The sequence below is a fragment of the Colobus angolensis genome, unplaced genomic scaffold, assembly GCF_000951035.1.
Source record: "Colobus angolensis palliatus isolate OR3802 unplaced genomic scaffold, Cang.pa_1.0 Scaffold258, whole genome shotgun sequence".
NCBI classification, from domain to species: Eukaryota; Metazoa; Chordata; class Mammalia; order Primates; family Cercopithecidae; genus Colobus; species Colobus angolensis.
In genome coordinates this window covers 4585350-4605128 of record NW_012115799.1, presented here as the reverse complement: position 1 = coordinate 4605128, position 19779 = coordinate 4585350, and the positions used below count along the sequence as shown (strand labels likewise).

General features: G+C 38.1%; 2 protein-coding genes across 4 annotated transcripts in view; one reads left to right on the top strand and one right to left on the bottom strand.

Annotated features, from left to right (window-relative positions):
* The window catches only part of KLHL28 (kelch-like family member 28), a 45294-nt gene extending 38588 nt beyond the window's left edge, over window positions 1-6706 (bottom strand). The window contains exon 1 of one of the 3 annotated variants that reach the window (XM_011947074.1): window positions 6577-6706. Coding sequence is in view for 1 of the 3 variants with exons in the window: in XM_011947073.1 (XP_011802463.1) it covers window positions 5589-5630 (42 nt within the window). In the remaining 2 variants the exon portion in view is untranslated. Of the gene's footprint in view, window positions 1-5588; window positions 5839-6576 lie in introns of those variants that run through there. The other 2 variants (XM_011947075.1, XM_011947073.1) reach the window with 2 other exon arrangements.
* Window positions 6707-6926: 220 nt separating this feature from the next.
* Window positions 6927-19779, top strand: part of FAM179B (family with sequence similarity 179, member B) — a 116177-nt gene continuing 103324 nt past the window's right edge. The window contains exon 1 of the mRNA XM_011947077.1: window positions 6927-9198. Coding sequence (XP_011802467.1) covers window positions 7153-9198 — 2046 coding nt within the window. The 5' untranslated portion in view covers window positions 6927-7152. The remainder of the gene's footprint in view (window positions 9199-19779) is intronic.

Below are 19779 nucleotides of genomic sequence, written 5' to 3'. Positions count from 1 at the left end.
TAAGGAAATATATGTAATATTATTTTAAGGAAAAAAATAAATTATATTTCCTAGCTCTGTCTATTGAAAAGGTCTAGAAACTGACCATCCCAGTAGCAAAGAACATTTCTAGCATTCAGATGTAGTCCTTAAATACCACTTCCCTCAAAGAGCACAGAACTCCTTGGGCAAATAGCTGATATCATGTGTGGGGCAGAAGATGTCAAGACAAATTTGGAATCTAAATCCTAGGTAGTGTAATCCTAGCACTTTGGGAGGCTAAGGTGGGAAGATAGCTTGAGCCCAGGAGTTTGAGACCAGCCTGGGCAATACGGTGAAACTCCGTCTCTACAAAGAAAAAAAACGAACAAAAAAATTAGTTGGGTGTGATGGCACACACCTGTAGTCTCAGCTACTTGGGGGGCTGAGCTAGGAGAACTGCTTGTGCCCAGGAGGTCGAAGCTACAGTGCGCAGTGATCACACAACCGCACTCCAGCCTGGGAGACAGAGTGAGGCCCTGTCTCAAAATAAATAAGTAAATAAATCCTAGGTAGAAGAAAGCTATCAAATACTACAAGAGTCGTATAAAAAATATTCAGGGGCCAAAATGAATAGGCTTTCACTAGTTAAAGACAGGACAAACTGATCACCAATAATAATAACTGCAATTGATTAAAAGATATCAGATATGTTAAATGCGTGAGTTAATAATGATACTTAAAAAAAGTCCTAATGGTCACCACTGGAGGATGCTAATGTACCAACTCATTATTTGAAACCTAGTAAACAAAGAGAAAGAATCAAACATTTATTATGTCTTTCCTATGCTAACTGTACTACTGGGTTTTGAAATAGATGAGTTTGTATGTTTTTGTTTTTTAAGAGATAGGGTCTAACTACCTTGTCCAGACTAGTCTCGACCTCCTGGTCTTAAGCGATCCTCCCACTTTGGCCTCCCAAAGTGCTGGGGTTACAGGCCTGAGCCACTACACCTGGCCAAATTTCTCTTTTTAAAAGTATCCCTGTTAATAAAGAAGGAATAATGGAATATTACCATTTTGCATCCTTAATAAATATTAGGCATTGATTGTGAAGGGCTGTTTATATCACAAAAAGAGAGACAGCTAGATAATTGGACCTTCTGATGGAAAAACATAACACCCATGAGTATTCTCACGTCCCACCCCCAACACACACCAAAGTCAAGCCAATTAAACTACAGTCAATTCTCTAGCTCCACCTATTAATTTACACAAAATATAGAAAATAGAAAAATCATGTTAAACAATACCAGAAAGATGCAATTAGCAAAAACATACTGACTGTGCAAAATCTTGTAAAATAAACTAAATTCTTCAACAAATAAACTGCAAGAAATAAAGAGAATGCACCTATAAATTTAAAAGACATATCAATCAAATACAACCTGTGAACCATACACTTGTGTGTGCACCCAGTGTTTACAAAACAGCTGGAAATTTATACACTGACTGGATTATTAATATATTAATTAGTCACTGCTATTTTTTGTTGCTAAATAGTGGTATTGCTGTTGTGTTTTTAAGAGCTTTTTTCTTTTACAAATACATACTGAAATTGGTGTACAATGGTGCGATCACAGCTAACTGTAACCTTGAATTCCTGGGCTCAAGGGATTCTCCCTCCTCAGCCTCCTGAGTAGCTAGAACTACAAGTGCATGCTACCATGCCTGGTTAATATTTTTTATTTTTATTTTTTGTAGAGATGGGATCTCACTATGTTGTTCAGGCTGGTCTTGAACTTTTGGCCTCAAGAAATCCTCCTGCCTTGGCCTCCCAAAGAGTCGCGATTACAGGTGTGAGCCCCCATAATCAGCTGTACTGAAATATTTGTAGATGAAATAATATGTTGTTAGGATGTGCTGCAAAATAATAGGGGATGAGGGAATGGAAGGGGATATAGATGTCATCATGAGTTGATAACTATTGAAGATGCGTGATAGGTAAATAGATATTCATCATATTATTCTGCTTTTACATGTTTTTGAAATTTTGCACAGTAAGAGAGTTTTTTCTTAAACAACAGAAACATAAGGCACTAAATTTTGAATAAGACTTACAGTTTTAGAATCCTAAGTTCAGAGAGGTTAAATGAATTAGCAAGATACATAATTAGTAAAAAACATTACTGGGACTAGAATGTTTTCTTAATCTTAAAACAATGCTCTCTACACAGTACATTCAAAAAATTAAATGCCAAACAATGTTGAGCTGCTTAAAATATTTACTGAATCAATTTATAATTGTTATCACTTCTCATAAAATGAAATTATTCTACAAAAGAGTATCTAGAATACCTTTGACTGTCATATGTACCAGTTGATGTTCTAAGCTTTTTACATGTATTAATTCCTTTCATCCTCAGAGCAACAATATAATAGGTACTGTTATTACTACTATCATTTTACAGATAAAGAAATTTGAGGCACAGAGAAATTAAGTCCGAGGCAAGATTTAAACCTTGGCGCGCTGTCTACATAATTCTTAAATATTCTATTACACTAACTCATTTATTAAATAAGCTCAGAGTTTCTTAATTGTATTAAAATTTTAACTCAAACAAGAAATTAAAAATGTTCAGAACAGAAATCCAAAGAGGACAGATCATTCATATAAAATCTTTAAGAAAATATACACACATTAGATACAAAAATACATCAGGGCTTTAAAATGAAATAAGGAAGGATCCATGGAACAATCATTGCCTTCTGATATTTGTCTAAAAGCAGATTTGGTATAGCAGGTTTCTCCATATCGCTGCCATAGTTTTTGTTCTTTCTTTCTTTTTTTTTTAACGATAAAACATTTAATAGTATTCTGAATCTTGGTAACTGCATTAGTCAATATCGAATAAAAAGTATCTATTTGAAATTAAAATAAAATCAAACTTTCCATAGTCTATAGTAACTTAACTTTAGCCTCTGAAACCAAGTTAATAAAGGTCAAGTTGTGAGTTTAGTCCCTATCTACTTAATTGACACTAAGCCACAAAACAGTGGTGCTGAAATCAGTTGGGAGGCAATTATCTGCCACCATATAAATATAGATCACACCCAGAGTAAATAAATGGTGAAATCAAGATTACTACAAAAAAAATTCAAAGAGACAGTTTTCTTTAAAAGGAGAAAATAACCGATTTATGAAATTAGGGGAATATTTTATCACATCTGCTCTTTTCTTAAATTTCTTTCCCACAGTTCAACTTTCCTCATAGGATAATTCAACTAATAATGGTATATAATTTTATCAGTGAGCCTATGGAACAACTTAGGATATTTTCCTTTTATCTGAGATTTGACTTTTATTATTACTTGACAAACAAAAGTAAAATCAGAAGCCTGTTAGAACTCTTACTGGATGTGGTAATGACTTTAGGAACTTGCTTTCTTCTGTGTTATTTCTGAATCCATGTTATGACAGGCGTCTAAGTTACATAATTAATCCCTGTCCACTGAAAAACTGTTTGCAACAGATGTGAAATTCTGTTAACTTATACATAGTAACTAATATGCAACACAAGTTGGATTTTTCTTTAAAATTACAGTTTTGACTGAAGACAGAAATATGTAATGGCTTTGGAAGATAAACCTAAGTAGATGAAAATATATCACTCACATACATCAAGAAAACTGATTCAATGCTGTATAAAATAAGCTCATAATTTCTTAACTTATTAAAGTGTTACCTCAAACAAGAAACCAAAAAGATTTTGAATAGAAATCCAAAAAGGATAGATTAAAATATATATAATCTTCAACCAAACAAGGATTGAAAGAAAAAATAATAAATTTAAAAATATATAATCAAATGATATATAATAAAATATACGAATAATGGAAAAAATCTTAATTTTATCCTAAAGTTTCAACACTGACCTCCACCAAAACCTGCTCCAAGCTCTAAGCAAAAAGCTCTTTCTTCCTCTACCCAATTACTCTTTTGTGGAAGCATCCATAAAATGTTCCACAGTCCAAATGTAGAAGATGTAACCTCAAAAAATTCTTGTGAGGATTAAATGACTTAATATTTACTAAGTACCTAGCATGGTGCCTGGCACATAGCAAATACTCAAAACATGGTGTTATTATAATTGCTTGTTAATATTAATAGCAACTTTCATTTGCATAGCATTTCTTCACAATAACTTCTCAAACTATACAAAATTCTTACTAGTTTACAGAATTCACACTGACGTTCAATATTCCTGGATGTCTGTAAAATCTGAGTAAGAACAGAGAAAAATCATAGTGATTCGCCCAGGGAACTACTGTGTTACCTCTGATTCTGAAAATAAAGGAGGTTTTAGGGCAATTGTGTTTACCTTTAAGTTCAGCTAAAAAAAATTAACATACGTAGCACGCACATTCCTATAATTCACTAATTTAACTACACTCTTGAAATTATTGAAATTTTAAACTTGTTTTAGCTGAATTTGCCATTTTCAATGTATCCTTAACCATTTTTTAACCTTCTGAGGCGTACTATTAATAAAACACCTGATCGTGTATTCTACTATTCTAAAAATTGATTATAAATTTGTACTCTCTATATATATGATTAAATACGAAAGGCTTTTTAAGTCAATATACGAAGAATTCCTAGATTTCCAAAGATTAAAAAAAAAATCTGCTTCGTAATAAACAGAATACACACTCAATGAATGAGATTTATGTTCCACAAAATAGCTCTAAAAGATAATCAGTAAGACGTGATGCTGATGAAGTCCCATTTCCTAAATATCCACTACGGAGATTAATGCATCTTCTAAGTCTTCAATCAAAGAGACAAAATATAACAGATATAAAATAAATTGCAATCTGTAATGTATAGTGATCCACAGGGACCTAAAAAAAGAGTCAAAAGGAAGACTCATCTTGCTTTGTTCCCAGGAAAAGGGCATGATAACCGCTTAAGTATCCACGTCTCTCATTTAAGACTTTCGAAGCTCCTTTTCTGTGATTCCATGATTACCACACAACCTCTAGTTATTAACTTGGCTTCCCAAGTTCTTGGATACAAGAAAGACTGCACTGGATTTTCAACTTGAAAATTCTGATTCAACATAAACTGGCACTGTAATGTGTACATCATTCTCTAGGTTAGTTTGAACTGGGTTCCTCAAGTCTGGGCAATACATGGGTCTACACATTTGAGCTTCTTAGGTTGGGACTACGAGAAACAGACACTTTCTCATTGACAACTGCTACAATCATTTCTTGTTTTTCACCTCCTTGTCTTTAACTTGTCCCTAAAATGAAACATGTTAGCCAAATCTAATTTAGGCAGATTCATTTAAACACGAAAATGGCTTACTAAAACCCAAGTAACAGCCTAGAATTTAAACCAAAACATAGGATGTATATTTACACAGCCTCATTTACATTAAGTCTATTCCCCATCCCCACCCCCCAAAAAACAAAACAAAACTGATATTCAAATCGTACTTTAAGGCAAAAATTCAGAAATTATTTTTGCGCTCGCATCAGCTGGGAGCATTATTTATAAAGCTGTTTAGCATATGTGACTCAATTATCCCAAGACTTTAAAAAGTATTTAAGAGAAATCCCACCTGGTACAGAGAAGGGTAGGAATACTTGCATTTGAAGTGCATAAATTTGAGTCTTCAAATAATAACTTAGACTTTTCGCACGAGTCATTCAAAAGTAATTGTATTAATACTCCTTCAAAAAAAAAATCTCTCTTCCACACTACAAAGCATTCAGGCTCACACTAGACACACCAGCTCTTCCACTGTGTTCGTTTAAGTATCACTTATGATAAGGAGAAAATGCACACAAAATTCTCAGTTCGCCTAAAATAAATAAATGTCTACTATTATTCCTAAATCCACAGGGCAGACTTCTCTTAGAACCGTGATGCCAAGAACTTCCACCGCAAGTGAAATTGTCTTCGCAATCTCTGTCTCTAGGAGACTGAAAGGCTGCAGAGATGCTTGAGGATCCTGCAGGGAGGCTAGGGCGGCAGACGGAGGGGGCGGAGGGAAGGGGAGAGTCCCACAGAGGAACTGCATTAGAAGGAAAGACTTTGATAACGTCTAAGGGAGAGGCGGTTAGCTACAGGGGAAAAAACAAAAAAACAAAAAACAAAAAACAGACCTATTTCCAGATTATGTACGTTGTAAAGAAAACGCAAAGTGATGAGGGTAAGGAAACGTGGTCAAAAACAAACAAAAACAAAAACAAAAATTAACCCTCTACGGCCGGAGGGTTAAGAGAAGTCGACAAAAGGAGAAAGGGGAGGAGGGCGGGGGCGAATAGCCCCAAAGACCAGGAATTGAAAAAAAGTACCCGATTTGTGAGCTCGGCCGTGGTCCGGATCTTCTGTCCTGATAAGCAGATGGCAAGAGGAAAGGATCACAGTTACTCAGGGTGGCAGAGAGTAACGCGTTTACAAGGGTAACCAGCCCTGCACAAGAAGATGTCGTCTCTCTTTCCACCTGCTCCGCTCAGTCCTTTGCCTCTTACTCTTGCACCAGTGGCATTCAGGCAAAACACTGCCAAAGTCTGCGCCGCTGGAGGACAGCAAAAGGAAAATACCTGAGTCCCAGTAATCACACGGGAAGCGACAGGAGGAGGAGCCGCGGACAATTGGAGCCTGGGCTGGATCCTCACTAGCTCCGGTCAAACCCCAACTCTTACGGGTGGGGCGGGCAACTTCCGCCCAGAGTAAGGAAAGCGTCACATCCGTCTAATGTCTTCACCCCTCCTCCCTTCTCCGCTCTAGCTACGTTTGCAACGTTCTGACTTCCTCTTCCAGGAGACTTTGGCCTAGTCTCAACACCTGACGTGGACTACATAACCCAGCATTCATCACGGCAAGTGGATTTCCGGGTCAAGAGGTCCGCGCTGGGTACATCACCATGGAAGCAATCGGTTTGGTCACGTGGTGCGCTTGGTTACGCCCGGTGGCAGCAGTGGGGTCTACGGCTGAAACGGGGGCCATTTTGCCAGAGGCTGCCTCCCGGAGTTGGGGGCGGCCTGGCGGCGGGCTGAAGCTGTTCTTTTTCCTCTTCTGCAGCTTGGGGCTTGGAGAGGATCTGGAAGTCCGGGCTCCATCGAGCCCTTCGGAGACGGCAATGGTTTCTTCCAACCACCGCCACCTGACGACCCTGCATGGCCGCTGCGCCCTCCGCGCTGCTTCTGCTGCCGCCGTTTCCAGTCCTCTCTGCCTATCGGCTCCAGAGCCGCAGTCGTCCTTCCGCCCCAGAGACTGATGATAGTGGAGCTGGGGGCATTATGAGAGGAGAGAAAAACTACTACTGCCGTGGAGCTGCGGGGGACCACGGTTCCTGCCCCACTACAACTTCGCCTCTGGCCTCTGCCCTCTTGATGCCCTCAGAGGCAGTCTCAAGCAGCTGGTCTGATTCTGGAGGCGGTTTGTCAGGGGGAGATGAAGAGGAGACTCGGCTCTTTCAACTCCTCCGCACCGCGCCGGATCCTTCTGAGGCCTTTCAGGCTTTGCAAGCTGCTTTGCCGCTGCGGGGCGGTCGACTTGGCTTCCCCCGACGCAAGGAAGCTTTGTATCGGGCACTGGGCCGAGTGCTTGTGGAAGGAGGTAGTGATGAGAAGCGGCTCTGCTTGCAACTTCTCTCAGACGTTCTCCGGGGTCAGGGGGAGGCAGGCCAGCTGGAAGAGGCCTTTAGCTTAGCACTTTTGCCTCAACTAGTTGTCTCGTTACGGGAAGAGAATCCAGTCCTGCGGAAAGATGCGCTGCAGATCCTGCATATATGTCTGAAACGTAGTTCTGGAGAGGTGCTGAGAACGCTTATACAACAAGGACTGGAAAGTACCGATGCCCGACTTAGAGCGTCCACAGCACTACTGCTTCCCATCTTGCTTACTACCGAGGACTTGTTGCTTGGTCTGGATCTCACCGAGGTGATAATATCCCTAGCCCGAAAGCTTGGTGATCAGGAGACAGAAGAAGAATCTGAGACAGCTTTCTCCGCACTTCAACAAATTGGGGAGCGACTTGGCCAAGACAGGTTTCAATCTTATATTTCTCGTCTCCCCTCTGCCCTGAGGAGACACTACAATCGCCGCCTGGAGTCCCAGTTTGGAAGTCAGGTTCCTTATTATTTGGAACTTGAAGCCTCTGGATTTCCTGAAGATCCCCTTCCCTGTGCAGTGACTCTTTCCAACAGCAATCTTAAATTTGGTATTATTCCTCAGGAGCTGCATTCACGATTATTGGATCAGGAAGACTATAAGAACCGAACCCAGGCCGTCGAAGAACTAAAGCAGGTGCTGGGAAAATTTAACCCTAGTTCTACTCCTCATTCTAGTCTTGTTGGCTTCATTAGTTTGCTATATAATTTGTTAGACGATTCTAACTTCAAAGTGGTTCATGGCACACTTCAAATCCTGCATTTACTGGTTATTCGCCTTGGAGAGCAGGTACAGCAGTTCTTGGGACCAGTTATAGCAGCTTCTGTCAAAGTACTGGCAGACAACAAATTGGTGATCAAACAAGAATACATGAAAATCTTCCTCAAGCTAATGAAGGAAGTAGGACCTCAGCAGGTGCTTTGTTTACTCCTGGAACATCTCAAACATAAGCATTCCAGAGTGAGAGAGGAGGTGGTGAACATTTGCATCTGCTCCCTGCTGACCTATCCTAGTGAGGATTTTGACTTGCCCAAACTGTCCTTTGATCTTGCCCCAGCCCTTGTAGATAGCAAACGCAGGGTACGCCAAGCAGCTTTAGAAGCTTTTGCCGTATTGGCATCATCAATGGGCTCAGGTAAAACCAGCATCCTTTTTAAAGCTGTGGATACTGTTGAACTGCAAGATAATGGAGATGGAGTGATGAATGCTGTGCAGGCCAGATTGGCTAGGAAAACCTTACCAAAGCTAACAGAGCAGGGATTTGTGGAATATGCAGTACTGACGCCATCTTCTGCCAGGGGTAGATCAAACCATTTGGCACATGGAGCAGATACGGACTGGCTTTTGGCTGGTAACAGAACTCAGAATGCACACTGTCACTGTGGTGACCGCGTGAGGGATAGCATGCAAATTTATGGATCTTACAGTCCAACTCTCTGTACCCGAAGGGTATTAAGTGCAGGAAAAGGAAAAAATAAATTACCGTGGGAAAATGAGCAGCCTGGAATCATGGGAGAAAACCAGACCTCCACTTCCAGGGATGTAGAGCAGGTATGCTTCTCTAATTTTCTTGGGTCGAAAGTGTGAAGAATTTAAATGAAAATATGCCTGCGATGACTGAAGGGTGAGTCTGCTTGAGGGAAACATGTTATGCTTTGTTCTAAATCAATTTTAAATCCACTGAATGTTGATGTGGGTACTCATTATAATGGTACAGATCACAAAGGACCATTTAATAGGCTTCCTGCTTGATAGATTTAATTAAATTTGAGACACGTGATATAGACAATACCTAGATTCAGTTTGAGTTTGTTACTGTGGCATGTCAGTTTATCTCATCATACAACAAACATTGAATGCCTAGTAGGTGCTAGATAGAGCTAAATTCTGGGAATGAAGATGAGGCCAGTTTCACACAGTATAGGAAAAAGGTCAGACCTAGGGATTAGCAATTAACAAATTCGCTAAGTGCTGAAGTAGAAATATAAAGAGTCCTGCAGGAATACTGAAGATAGAAAAAATAATTCCAGGCCGGGCGCGGTGGCTCAAGCCTGTAATCCCAGCACTTTGGGAGGCCGAGACGGGCGGATCACGAGGTCGGGAGATCGAGACCATCCTGGCTAACACGGTGAAACCCCGTCTCTACTAAAAAATACAAAAAATTAGCCGGACGAGGTGGCGGGCGCCTGTAGTCCCAGCTACTCGGGAGGCTGAGGCAGGAGAATGGCGCGAACCCGGGAGGCGGAGCTTGCAGTGAGCTGAGATCCGGCCACTGCACTCCAGCCTGGGCGACAGAGTAAGACTCCGTCTCAAAAAAAGAAAAAATAATTCCACTAGAAAAGTAAAAAAAAAAAAAAGCATCCACAGAAGATACGACGTTTGAACTGAGGTTTTACCCCCAAAGCTTTTATTTATAAAATTCCAAATCTATAGGTAAAAGTACAATGAATACCCATATACTTCATCTATATTTACCAGTTGTAACATCTTGACATATTTCCTCCATATTTGCTGAACCTTTGAAAGTAAATTGTGGATATCTTGAGATTTCACTCCTAAATATCTCAGCATATATCTCCTAGGAGGAAGATTCTCTTTTATATCCATAAATCATTGCACCTCAGACTATCGGTAGTAATTCAGTAATATGTAGCAGACAGCCTGTACTTAAATTTCCCCAATTGTCTCCAAAAGTGTTTTATATTTCTTGTTTTACTTTTATCATCCAGGATCTAGTCAAGTTTCATGTGGTTAATGTTCCCTGTAATTTTATCTAGAATAATATCCTGCTTGTTGTTTGTTTCTTTGTTTTTTCATGGCTTTGGCCTTTTATAAAAAGAGTTTGGGGTAGTTTTGTAGAATGTCCCAAGTTTTAAATTTATATGTTTACTTGATTAGATTCAAAATAAATATTTTTAGGAAAATATTACATAGGAGATACGTATATATGAAGGAGAAGCTAAGTAGTGTGAACTTCACAGTACATTACATTATGAGGCAAATGATATCAGGTTGTCCCATCACTGGTGATGCTTAATTTTACTGTTTGGATAAGGTAGTAATAGCCAGATCTCTCCATTGTAAAGGTATATTTTCCTCTTTAGAATTAGCATATAATCTTAGAATTAGTACATAGAATTATCATATAGCATAATAGTAAAATGATACTTGGAGACCATAAGAATATCCCAACAACTTTTCACCCACTGTGTTTAGCATCCACCATTGGTCTTTATCTGTATTATTTATTATACTGGGGACCTACAAATTGTAAATTTTTTTTGTTTTTGTTTGAGATGGAGTCTCACCCTGTTGCCCAGGCTGGAGCGCAATGGCGCAATCTCAGCTCATTGCAACTTCTGTCTCCCAGGGTCAAATGATTCTCCCAACTCAGCCTCCTGAGTAGCTGGGATTACAGGCGCCCATTGCCATGCCCAGCTAATTTTTGTATTTTTAGTAGAGACAGGGTTTCACCATGTTGGCCAGACCTGTCTCAAACTCCTGACCTCATGATCCACCCGCCTCAGCCTCCCAAAGTGCTGGGATTACAGGCCTGAGCCACCGTGCCCAGCCTGAATTGTAATTTTTAGATTTGGCTAGGCAGGGTGGTTCACACCTGTAATGCCAGCACTTTGGGAGGCCGAGGCAGGCAGATCACCTGAGATCAGGAGTTCGAGACCAGCCTGGCCAACATGGTGAAACCCCCATCTCTACTAAAAATACAAAAATTAGCTTGGTGTGGTGGTACACACCTGTAATTCCAGCTACTCGGGAGGCTGAGGCAAAAGAATCACTTGAACCCAGGAAGCTGACGTTTCAGTGAGCTGAGATCGCATCACTGTACCCCAGCCTAGGCAACAGAGGGAGACTGTCTCAAAAATAATAATAAGAAGAAGAACAAATTAATTGCAAAAAGAGTAATTTAAAAACATTGTAACATTTCTTCTCTACTATCTGCAATTCTTTTTTTTCTTGTATGTGTAATAATTATGTATTATTTTTTGTTACTAAATTTTTTTTAACTTTTTTGTGCTAAAAGTGTCCCAAATTTGACTAGTGACTGGCTCCTGTGTCCTTTTAACATGACTGTTCTTTTGAGCACTTCCTTAACTTAACATTTGGGATGATTGCTTGAGGGTAGGAGTTCGAGACCAGCCTGGGCAACATAGTGAGATCTCATCGCTACAAAAATAAAAAAACTTAGCCAGGCATGGTGGTGCATGCCTATAGTCCCAGCTACTTCAGAGGCTGAAGTGGGAGGATTGCTTGAGCCCAGGAGTTCCAGGCTGCAGCAGTGAGCCATGATTGTGACACCCCACTCCAGCCTGCTCAACAGAGCAAGACCCAGACTCAAAAACAAAATGAAACAAAACAAGAGTAACATGATGCCTAGCCTTACTTTGGTTTTTTCTTGCTTCAGACTTGGAATCAGCCATTTTTTCAGAAGTCCTAGTACTGCCTTTTTATTGGGCAGTGGTATTTGAAAACAAAAGTCTGAGTATAGATTTGCACATTGCTATTTCTTGCCATTGTGGTTTCACCCTTTCGGTGGACAGAACCAAGGAGTATCTGTTTTTTGTTTGCTTGTTATTTAATGCATTTAATACCTCCAGTTCAAAACTAGTACTACAGGGTTCTTTCTCATCTTCCTTTATTCCATATTTGAATCTCCCTTTGTTCACAATAAAATCCCTGCTTCCCAACACCAGCAATATTTATTCATATGCTGTATCCTACAGTAACCCCCCCTAAAAAAAATTGCTAGACCAGTAACAGCAACCAACTACCTACTAAATAAAGTTTAAGATTTCATTACAGTTCTTTTTCTATTTAGAATTATTCCACAGTCAGAATTTTGTGGTCAAACTTTTCTTAAATTAAATCTTTTGTCTACATAACTATTATTCAAACAGTGTGATGAAAGATGAATAGGCACTTGCTAAGTGTGGATAGATCTCAGTGAATTTCCGACTAAAGGAATAGCGTGTTTAGAGACACTGATTATATGAAAGAACTTAGTAAATTAATAAGAGAATGGGGAGTTTTTGCACAGCAGACACAAGGGGCCTAGTGGGAAGTAGCAGGTGATACTGGAGATGCAGATGGGGTAAAGTATAGAGATAATATCTTGCAAATAATGAGTTTGGACCTTCTGCAATAGACCTCAAATGGGAGGAGGTGAATTGAGTGTTCTCTCTGGTTCCTTCCAATGCCAAAATGTGTAGATTTTTTGGAAATAATTTTCAGATTTATATAATCTGGTTATATGTTATATCCTTGTATTATAAGCATTATCTGGCAGTGGTGATTTTTTTTAAGCATTACTCTTAAGACTGATTGTCATGTGTCAAGTCTAAGATGTCAGTGTATATATTATTAAAAAGATTCTGGTGCTGGCCAAAGCAACAAGAATCTGAAGATAAGTGCATTTCTGAAATACCAGCATAGACGTATTTTGCTTTTGAAAGATGCTGTGGTGAAATCAAAACTTTATCCAGAAATCAAGTTGTAATTACTTGTTCAAAAAAGGTCTTAGAGGAACTATTTTAATGGAGGACAGGGAATAAATATCTAAACAGTTTATGTGTGCAGGTTTTAAAAACATATATACATACATATTTTAAATTATTGGACTTTATGTTTTATTTTTTATTTATTTTTTTTTTGAGACAGAGTTTCATTCTGTCGCCCAGGCTGGAGAGCTGTGGTGTGATCTTGGCTCACTGCAAGCTCCATCTCCCGGGTTCACACCATTCTCCTGCCTCAGCCTTATTGGTAGCTGAGACTACAGTAATTCTTCTGCCTCAGGCTCCCAAGAAGCTGAGACTGCAGGCTCGTACCATCATGCCCGACTAATTTTTTGTATTTTTAATAGAGATGGGATTTCACCATGTTGGCCGGACTGGTCTTAAACTCCTGGACTCAAGAGTAGGTGGGACTACAGCTACTACAGGCACTCACCACCATGCCCGGCTAATTTTTTTGTATTTTTAGTAGAGATGGGTTTTCACAGTGTTAGCCAGGATGGTTTCTGTCTCTTGACCTTGTAATCTTCCCATCTTGGCCTTTGCCCAAAGTGCTGGGATTACAGGTGTGATCCACCGCACCCGGTCTGGACTTTAATTTTTAAAGCAGTTTTAGGTTCTCAGCAAATTTGAACAGAGAATACAGATAGTTCCCATATACCCCTGTCCACACAAGAACAACCTGACCCACCTCATCCTGTACTTTAGGGGTACATTTGTTATAATCCATATTATAATAAGTGAACCCATATTAACATGTAATTATCACCAAAGCCCATAGTTACATTAAGGTTCACTCTTGTGTTGTACATTCTATGGGATTTTGGCAAATGTATCCATGTCTTATGTTCAGTACATTCTATGGGGTTTTGACAGTGTATCCATGTCTTGTATCCACCATTATAGTATCATAACAGTAGTTTCAGTGCCCTAAAAATTCTCTGTTCTTTACATGTACATTCTTCCCTCCCTCACCCCATTCCCAACCCTTAGCAACCAGTGGTCTTTTTTTCTGTCTCCATAGTTTTGTCATTTCCAGAATGTCACATACTTGGAATTATACAGTATCTTGCATTTTCAGATTGGTTTCTTTCACTTAGTAAAATGCATTTAAGTTTCCTTTATGTCTTTTCATGGTTCCTTCCTTCCTCCTTTCCCTTTCCCTTTCCCCTTTCCTTTCCCTTTCCCCTTTCCTTTCCTTTTCCCTTCCCTTCCCTTCCCTTCCCTCCCCTCCCCTCCCCTCCCTTCCACTCCCCCACTTCCACACCCTTCCACTCCCCTCCACTCCCCTCCCCGTCCCTTCCCTTCCCTTCTTTCCTTTTTTTTTTTCTTTTTTGACAGAGTCTTGCTCTGTTGCCCAGGCTGGAGTACAGTGCGATCTCGGCTCACTGCAACCTCTGCCTCCCAGGATCAAGTAATTCTTCTGCCTCAGGCTCCCAAGAGGCTGAGACTACAGGCTCACACCATCATGCCCGACTAATTTTTTGTATTTTTAATAGAGATGGGATTTCACCATGTTGGCTGGACTGGTCTTGAACTCCTGGACTCAAGCAATTGCCCACCCTGGCCTCCTGAAGTGCTAGGATTACAGGCACGAGCTACCACGCCTGGCCTATCAGATGTATCTTTTGAAAATATTTTCTCCCAGTTTGTGTCGTGTCTTCTCATTCTCTTGACATTAACTTTCTCAGAGCAGAAGTTTTAAAATTTTAATAAAGTCCAGTTAATCAGTTTTTTCTTTCATGGATCATACCTTTGGTATCATATCTAAAAAGTCATCACCATACCCAAGATCATCTAGGTTTTCTCCTGTGTTATCTTCTAGGCATTTTATAGTTATACAATTTACATTTAAGTCTATGATCCATTTGGAGTTAATTTTTATGAAGGGCGTAAGATCTCTTTCTAGATTCATTTTTTTACATGTGCATGTTCAGTTGTTGTAGCACCATTTGTTGAAAACACTGTATTTTCTCCATTGTCCTTACCTCTTTGTCAAAGATCAGCTGACTGTATTCATGTGGGTCTTTTTCTGGGCTCTTTACTCTACTCCATTGGTGTGTCTATTTTTGCCCATAACACATTTTCTTGATTACTGTAGCTTTATGGTAAATCTTGAAGTTCTGTAGTGTCAGTCTTCTGACTTTGTTGTTTTCCTTCCATGTCGAGTTCACTCTTCTGGGTTTTTTGCCTGTCAGTATAAACTTTAGAAATCAGTTTGTTGATGTCCAAAAAATAACTTGCTGAGAATTTGGTTGGGATTGCATTGAATCTATAGATCACATGGAGAAAAACTAACAGCTTGACAATATTGAGTCTTCCTGTCCACAAACATGGATTATCTCTTCATTTATTTAGCTCTTCTTTGATATCTTGCATTGGAGTTCTATACGTTCCTCATATAGATATTGTACCTATTTTGCTAAATTTATATTGAAGTCTATTTTTGTATGCTAATGTAAATGGTAACTTTTTTTTTTAAATTTCAAATTCCACTCGTTCATTGCTGGTATAGAGGGAAATGCTTGACTTTTGCACATTAACTTTGTGTCCTGCAAGCTTGCTATAATATAATCATGTATTAGTTGCAGGAGGATTTTGTTGTTGTTGTTAATTCTTTGAGACTTTCTATGCAGACAATCATGTCATCTGTGGACAAAGACAATTTTATTTCTTTCCAATCTGTATACTTTTTATTCCTTTTCTTGTCTTACTGCATTAGTTTGGACTTCCAGTATGATATTGAAAAGCAGTGATGAGAGAGGACATCCAGGACATCCTTGCCTTGTTTCTAATCTTAGTGGGAAAGTTTTGAGTTTCTCATAAATATGATGTTATCTGTATGCTTTTTTGTAGTGTTCTTTATAAAGTTGAGAAAGTTCCCCCTGTATTCCTAGTTTACTGAGAGTTTTCATCGTATGTGGATATTAGTTTTTGTCAAATGCTTTTTCTGCATCTATTGATATAATTATGTGATTTTTCTTAAACCTGATGATGTGATGGGTTATATTAATTGATTTTCAAATGTTGAGCCAGCCTTGCATACCTGGGATAAATCCCACTTGGTTGTGGTGTATTATTCATTTTGTATATTGTTGGATTCAATTTACTAATATTTTGTTGAGGATTTTCACATGTTTGTTCATGGGTGATATTGGTCTGTGGGGATTTTGTTTTGTTTTGTTTTTGTTTTTTTTCTTATAAGGTCTTTGCTGGTTTTTGTATTAGGGTAGTGCTGGCCTTGTAGAATGAGTCAGAAAGTATTCTCCCTGCTTCTATATTCTGAAATTAATTGTAGAGAATTGGTATAATTTTTTTTTTTTTAATGTTTAGTAGAATCCACTAGTAAACCCATCTGAATCTGGTGCTTTCTGTTTTGGAAAGTTTTTAATTACTCAATTTCTTTACAGATACAGACCTAGTCAAATTATCCTGATTTTCTTGTATGTGTTTTTGCACATTGTGTCTTTCAAGGAATTGATCCATTTCATCTGGGTTACCCAATTTATGAACATAGAGTTGTTAATAGTATTCCTTTATTATCCTTTTAATGTTTATGTGATTTGTAGTAATAGTCTCTCTTTCATTTCTGATACTGGTAATTTGTTTCTCTGTTCTTCTTAGTTAGCCTGACCAGAGGCTTACCAATTTTATTGATCTTTTCCAAGAACCTGCTTTTGTTTTTGTTGATTTTCTGTTGATTTCCTGTTTTCAGTTTCACTGATTTCTATGTTAATTTTTTATTTTTTCTTTTTCTCCTGCTTACTTTGTATTTAATTTGCTCTTCCTTTGCTAGTTTCCTAAGATGTGCACTTAGATGATTGATTTTAGATCTTTCTTCTTTTCTGATATATGCATTCAATGCCATAAATTTCCTCTTTTAGGCACTGCTTTCACTGCATACCACAAATCTAGATGCATTGTATTTTCATTTAATTCAAAATATTTTAAAATTTCACTTGAGATTTCTTTGACTTATATGTAACTTAGAAGTGTGTTTAATCTACAAATATTTTGGGGTCTTCCATCTGTATTCTGTTCTCACATTGCTATAAAGAACTACCTGAGACAAGGTAATTTATAAAGAAAAGAGATTTAACTGACTCACAGTTCCTCATGGCTGGGGAGACCTCGGAAACTTACAATTATGGCAGAAAGTGAAGAGGAAGGAGTCACCTCTTACATGGCTGGAGAAGGAGGAAGAGAGGGCAAGGGGAGATGCCATACAGTTTTAAACAACCAGATCTCTTGAGAACTCACTATTATGAGAACAGCAAAGGTGATATCTAACCCCATGATCCAGTCATCCCCCAGTAGCCCCTCTTTCAACATTGAGGATTACAATTTGAAATGAAATTTGGGCCAGGACACAAATCCAAACCACATCACCATTTTAATTTGGTCTGAGAGCAGATATTGTATGATTTCTATTCTTTTAAATTTGTTAAAATGTGTGTGTGTATGTGTGTGTGTGTGTTGCCATAGAACGTAGTGTTTCTTAGTGTTCCATGTGAATTTGAGAAGAATGTGCAATCTGTTGTTGGATAAAGTAATCTATAGATGTCGATTACATCTAGTTGATTGATGATGTTGTTGAGTTCAACTATGTCTTTATTGAATTTTCTGCCTGCTGGATCTGACCATTTCTGATTGAGGGGTAATTAAGTCTCCAACTATAATAGTGGGCTTGTCTATTTTTTCTTGTAATTCTATCAGTCTTTGCCTCATTTAATTTGACACTGTTGTTGGGCATACATTAAGAATTGTTTTGTTTTCTTGGAATATTAATCCTGTTACTATTATGTGATACCCTTCTTTATCCCTGATAACTTTTCTGGCTCTGAAGTCTGCTCTGTCTGAAATTAATATAGCGACTCTTGCTTTCTTTTGATTAATGTTAGCATGGTGTACCTTTCTCCATCTCTTTACTTTTAATTTGTATCTATCTTTATATTTAAAGTGGGTTTCTTGTAGACAGCATATATAGTAATTACTCATTTAAGTTCCTCGATAGGCTCTTGGAAACCATGACTTTCAGTGAAATGACATACAGTAAGTCCTCAAATAATGCTATTTTGTTCAACATTATTTTGCTATAATGTTGATGAGAAAAACAAATTGGTTTTGTTATACATTGTTGTGCTTAAAGTGGCAGTCTTGAATAACTTATTGGTGATGTTAAGTGAGAACTTACTGTACTTGGGTCTTGTTTTTTGATCACTCTGGCAATCTCCGTCTTTTAATTGTTAGACATTTAAAGCGTTTATTGATATAGTTGGATTAATATCTACCATAACTGTTGTTTTCTATTTGTTGCTCGTGGTCTTTGTTCCTGTTTTTGTCTTCTGTTTTTTGGCTCCTTGTGGTTTTAATTGAGAGTTTCACATGATTCAGTTTTCTCTTCTTTCTTAGCATATCAATTATACTGCTGCTTTTTTTTTTTTTTTTTTTTTTAGTAGTTTCCCTAGAGTGTGCAATACACATTTACAATTACTTTCAGGTAACAATATACTACTTCACAGGTAACCCAAGTACCTTATAATAACAGAATATTCCTAATTTCTTCCTCCTGTCACCTGTTTAATGCTGTCATTAATTTCATCTATACATAAACACACAGACACCCACAGAAGCATACATAATCAAATACATTGTTGCTATTATTTTGAATGGTTTTCTGTTAGATCTGTTAAAATATGAAAAATAGGTTGTGTTTTTTTAACCTTTACTTATTCTCCTCCAGTGCACTTCCTTTATCCAGGTTTCTGACCTATATAATTTTCCTTTTCTCTGAAAAACTTCAATGTTTCTTACAAGGTAGATCGTACTAACAACAAATTCTCTCAACTTCTGTTTGTCTGAGAATGTCTTTATTTTTCTTGACTTGTGAAAGATTGTTTCCCAGGGTATAGAATTCTAAGTTGATTTTTTTTTTTCTCTCAATACTTTAAATATTTCACTCCACTTTCTTCTTGTTTGTATGGTTTCTGAGAAGTTAGATGTAATTCTTATCTTTGCTCCTTTATAGGTAATTTTTTGTCCTTTAGCTTCTTTCAGGATTTTTCTTTATTTTTGATTTTTTGTAGTTTGAAGATGATATGCCTAGGTGTAGTTTTTCTGTCATTTCTCCTGGTTTTTCTCTGAGTTTCCTAGATCTGTGGTTAGGTTTCTAACATTAATTGGGAGAAATTCTTAGTAATTATCGCCTCAAATATTTCCTCTGTTCTTTTCTATATTCTCTTCCTAGTAATCCAGTTATACATATGTTACACCTATTGTAATTTTCCCACAGTTCTTGTATATTCTCTTCTCTTTTTTTCAGGCTTTTTTTCTTTAAGTTTTGGAAGTTTTTATTGTCATATCCTCAAGCTCAGTGATACTTTCCCCAGCTATGTCCAGTTTACTAATGAGCCCATTAAAGGCATTCTTTCTTTCTGTTACTATGTTTTTGATCTCTAGGTTTCTTTTTTGTACTTTCTTAGAAGCAATGCTTCATGGCTTACATTATCCTTTTGTCGTTGCATGTTGTCTACTTTTTTCACTATAGCCCTTAGCATATTAATTATAGTCTTAGAAAATTCCTGGTATGTTAACTCCAAAATTCCTG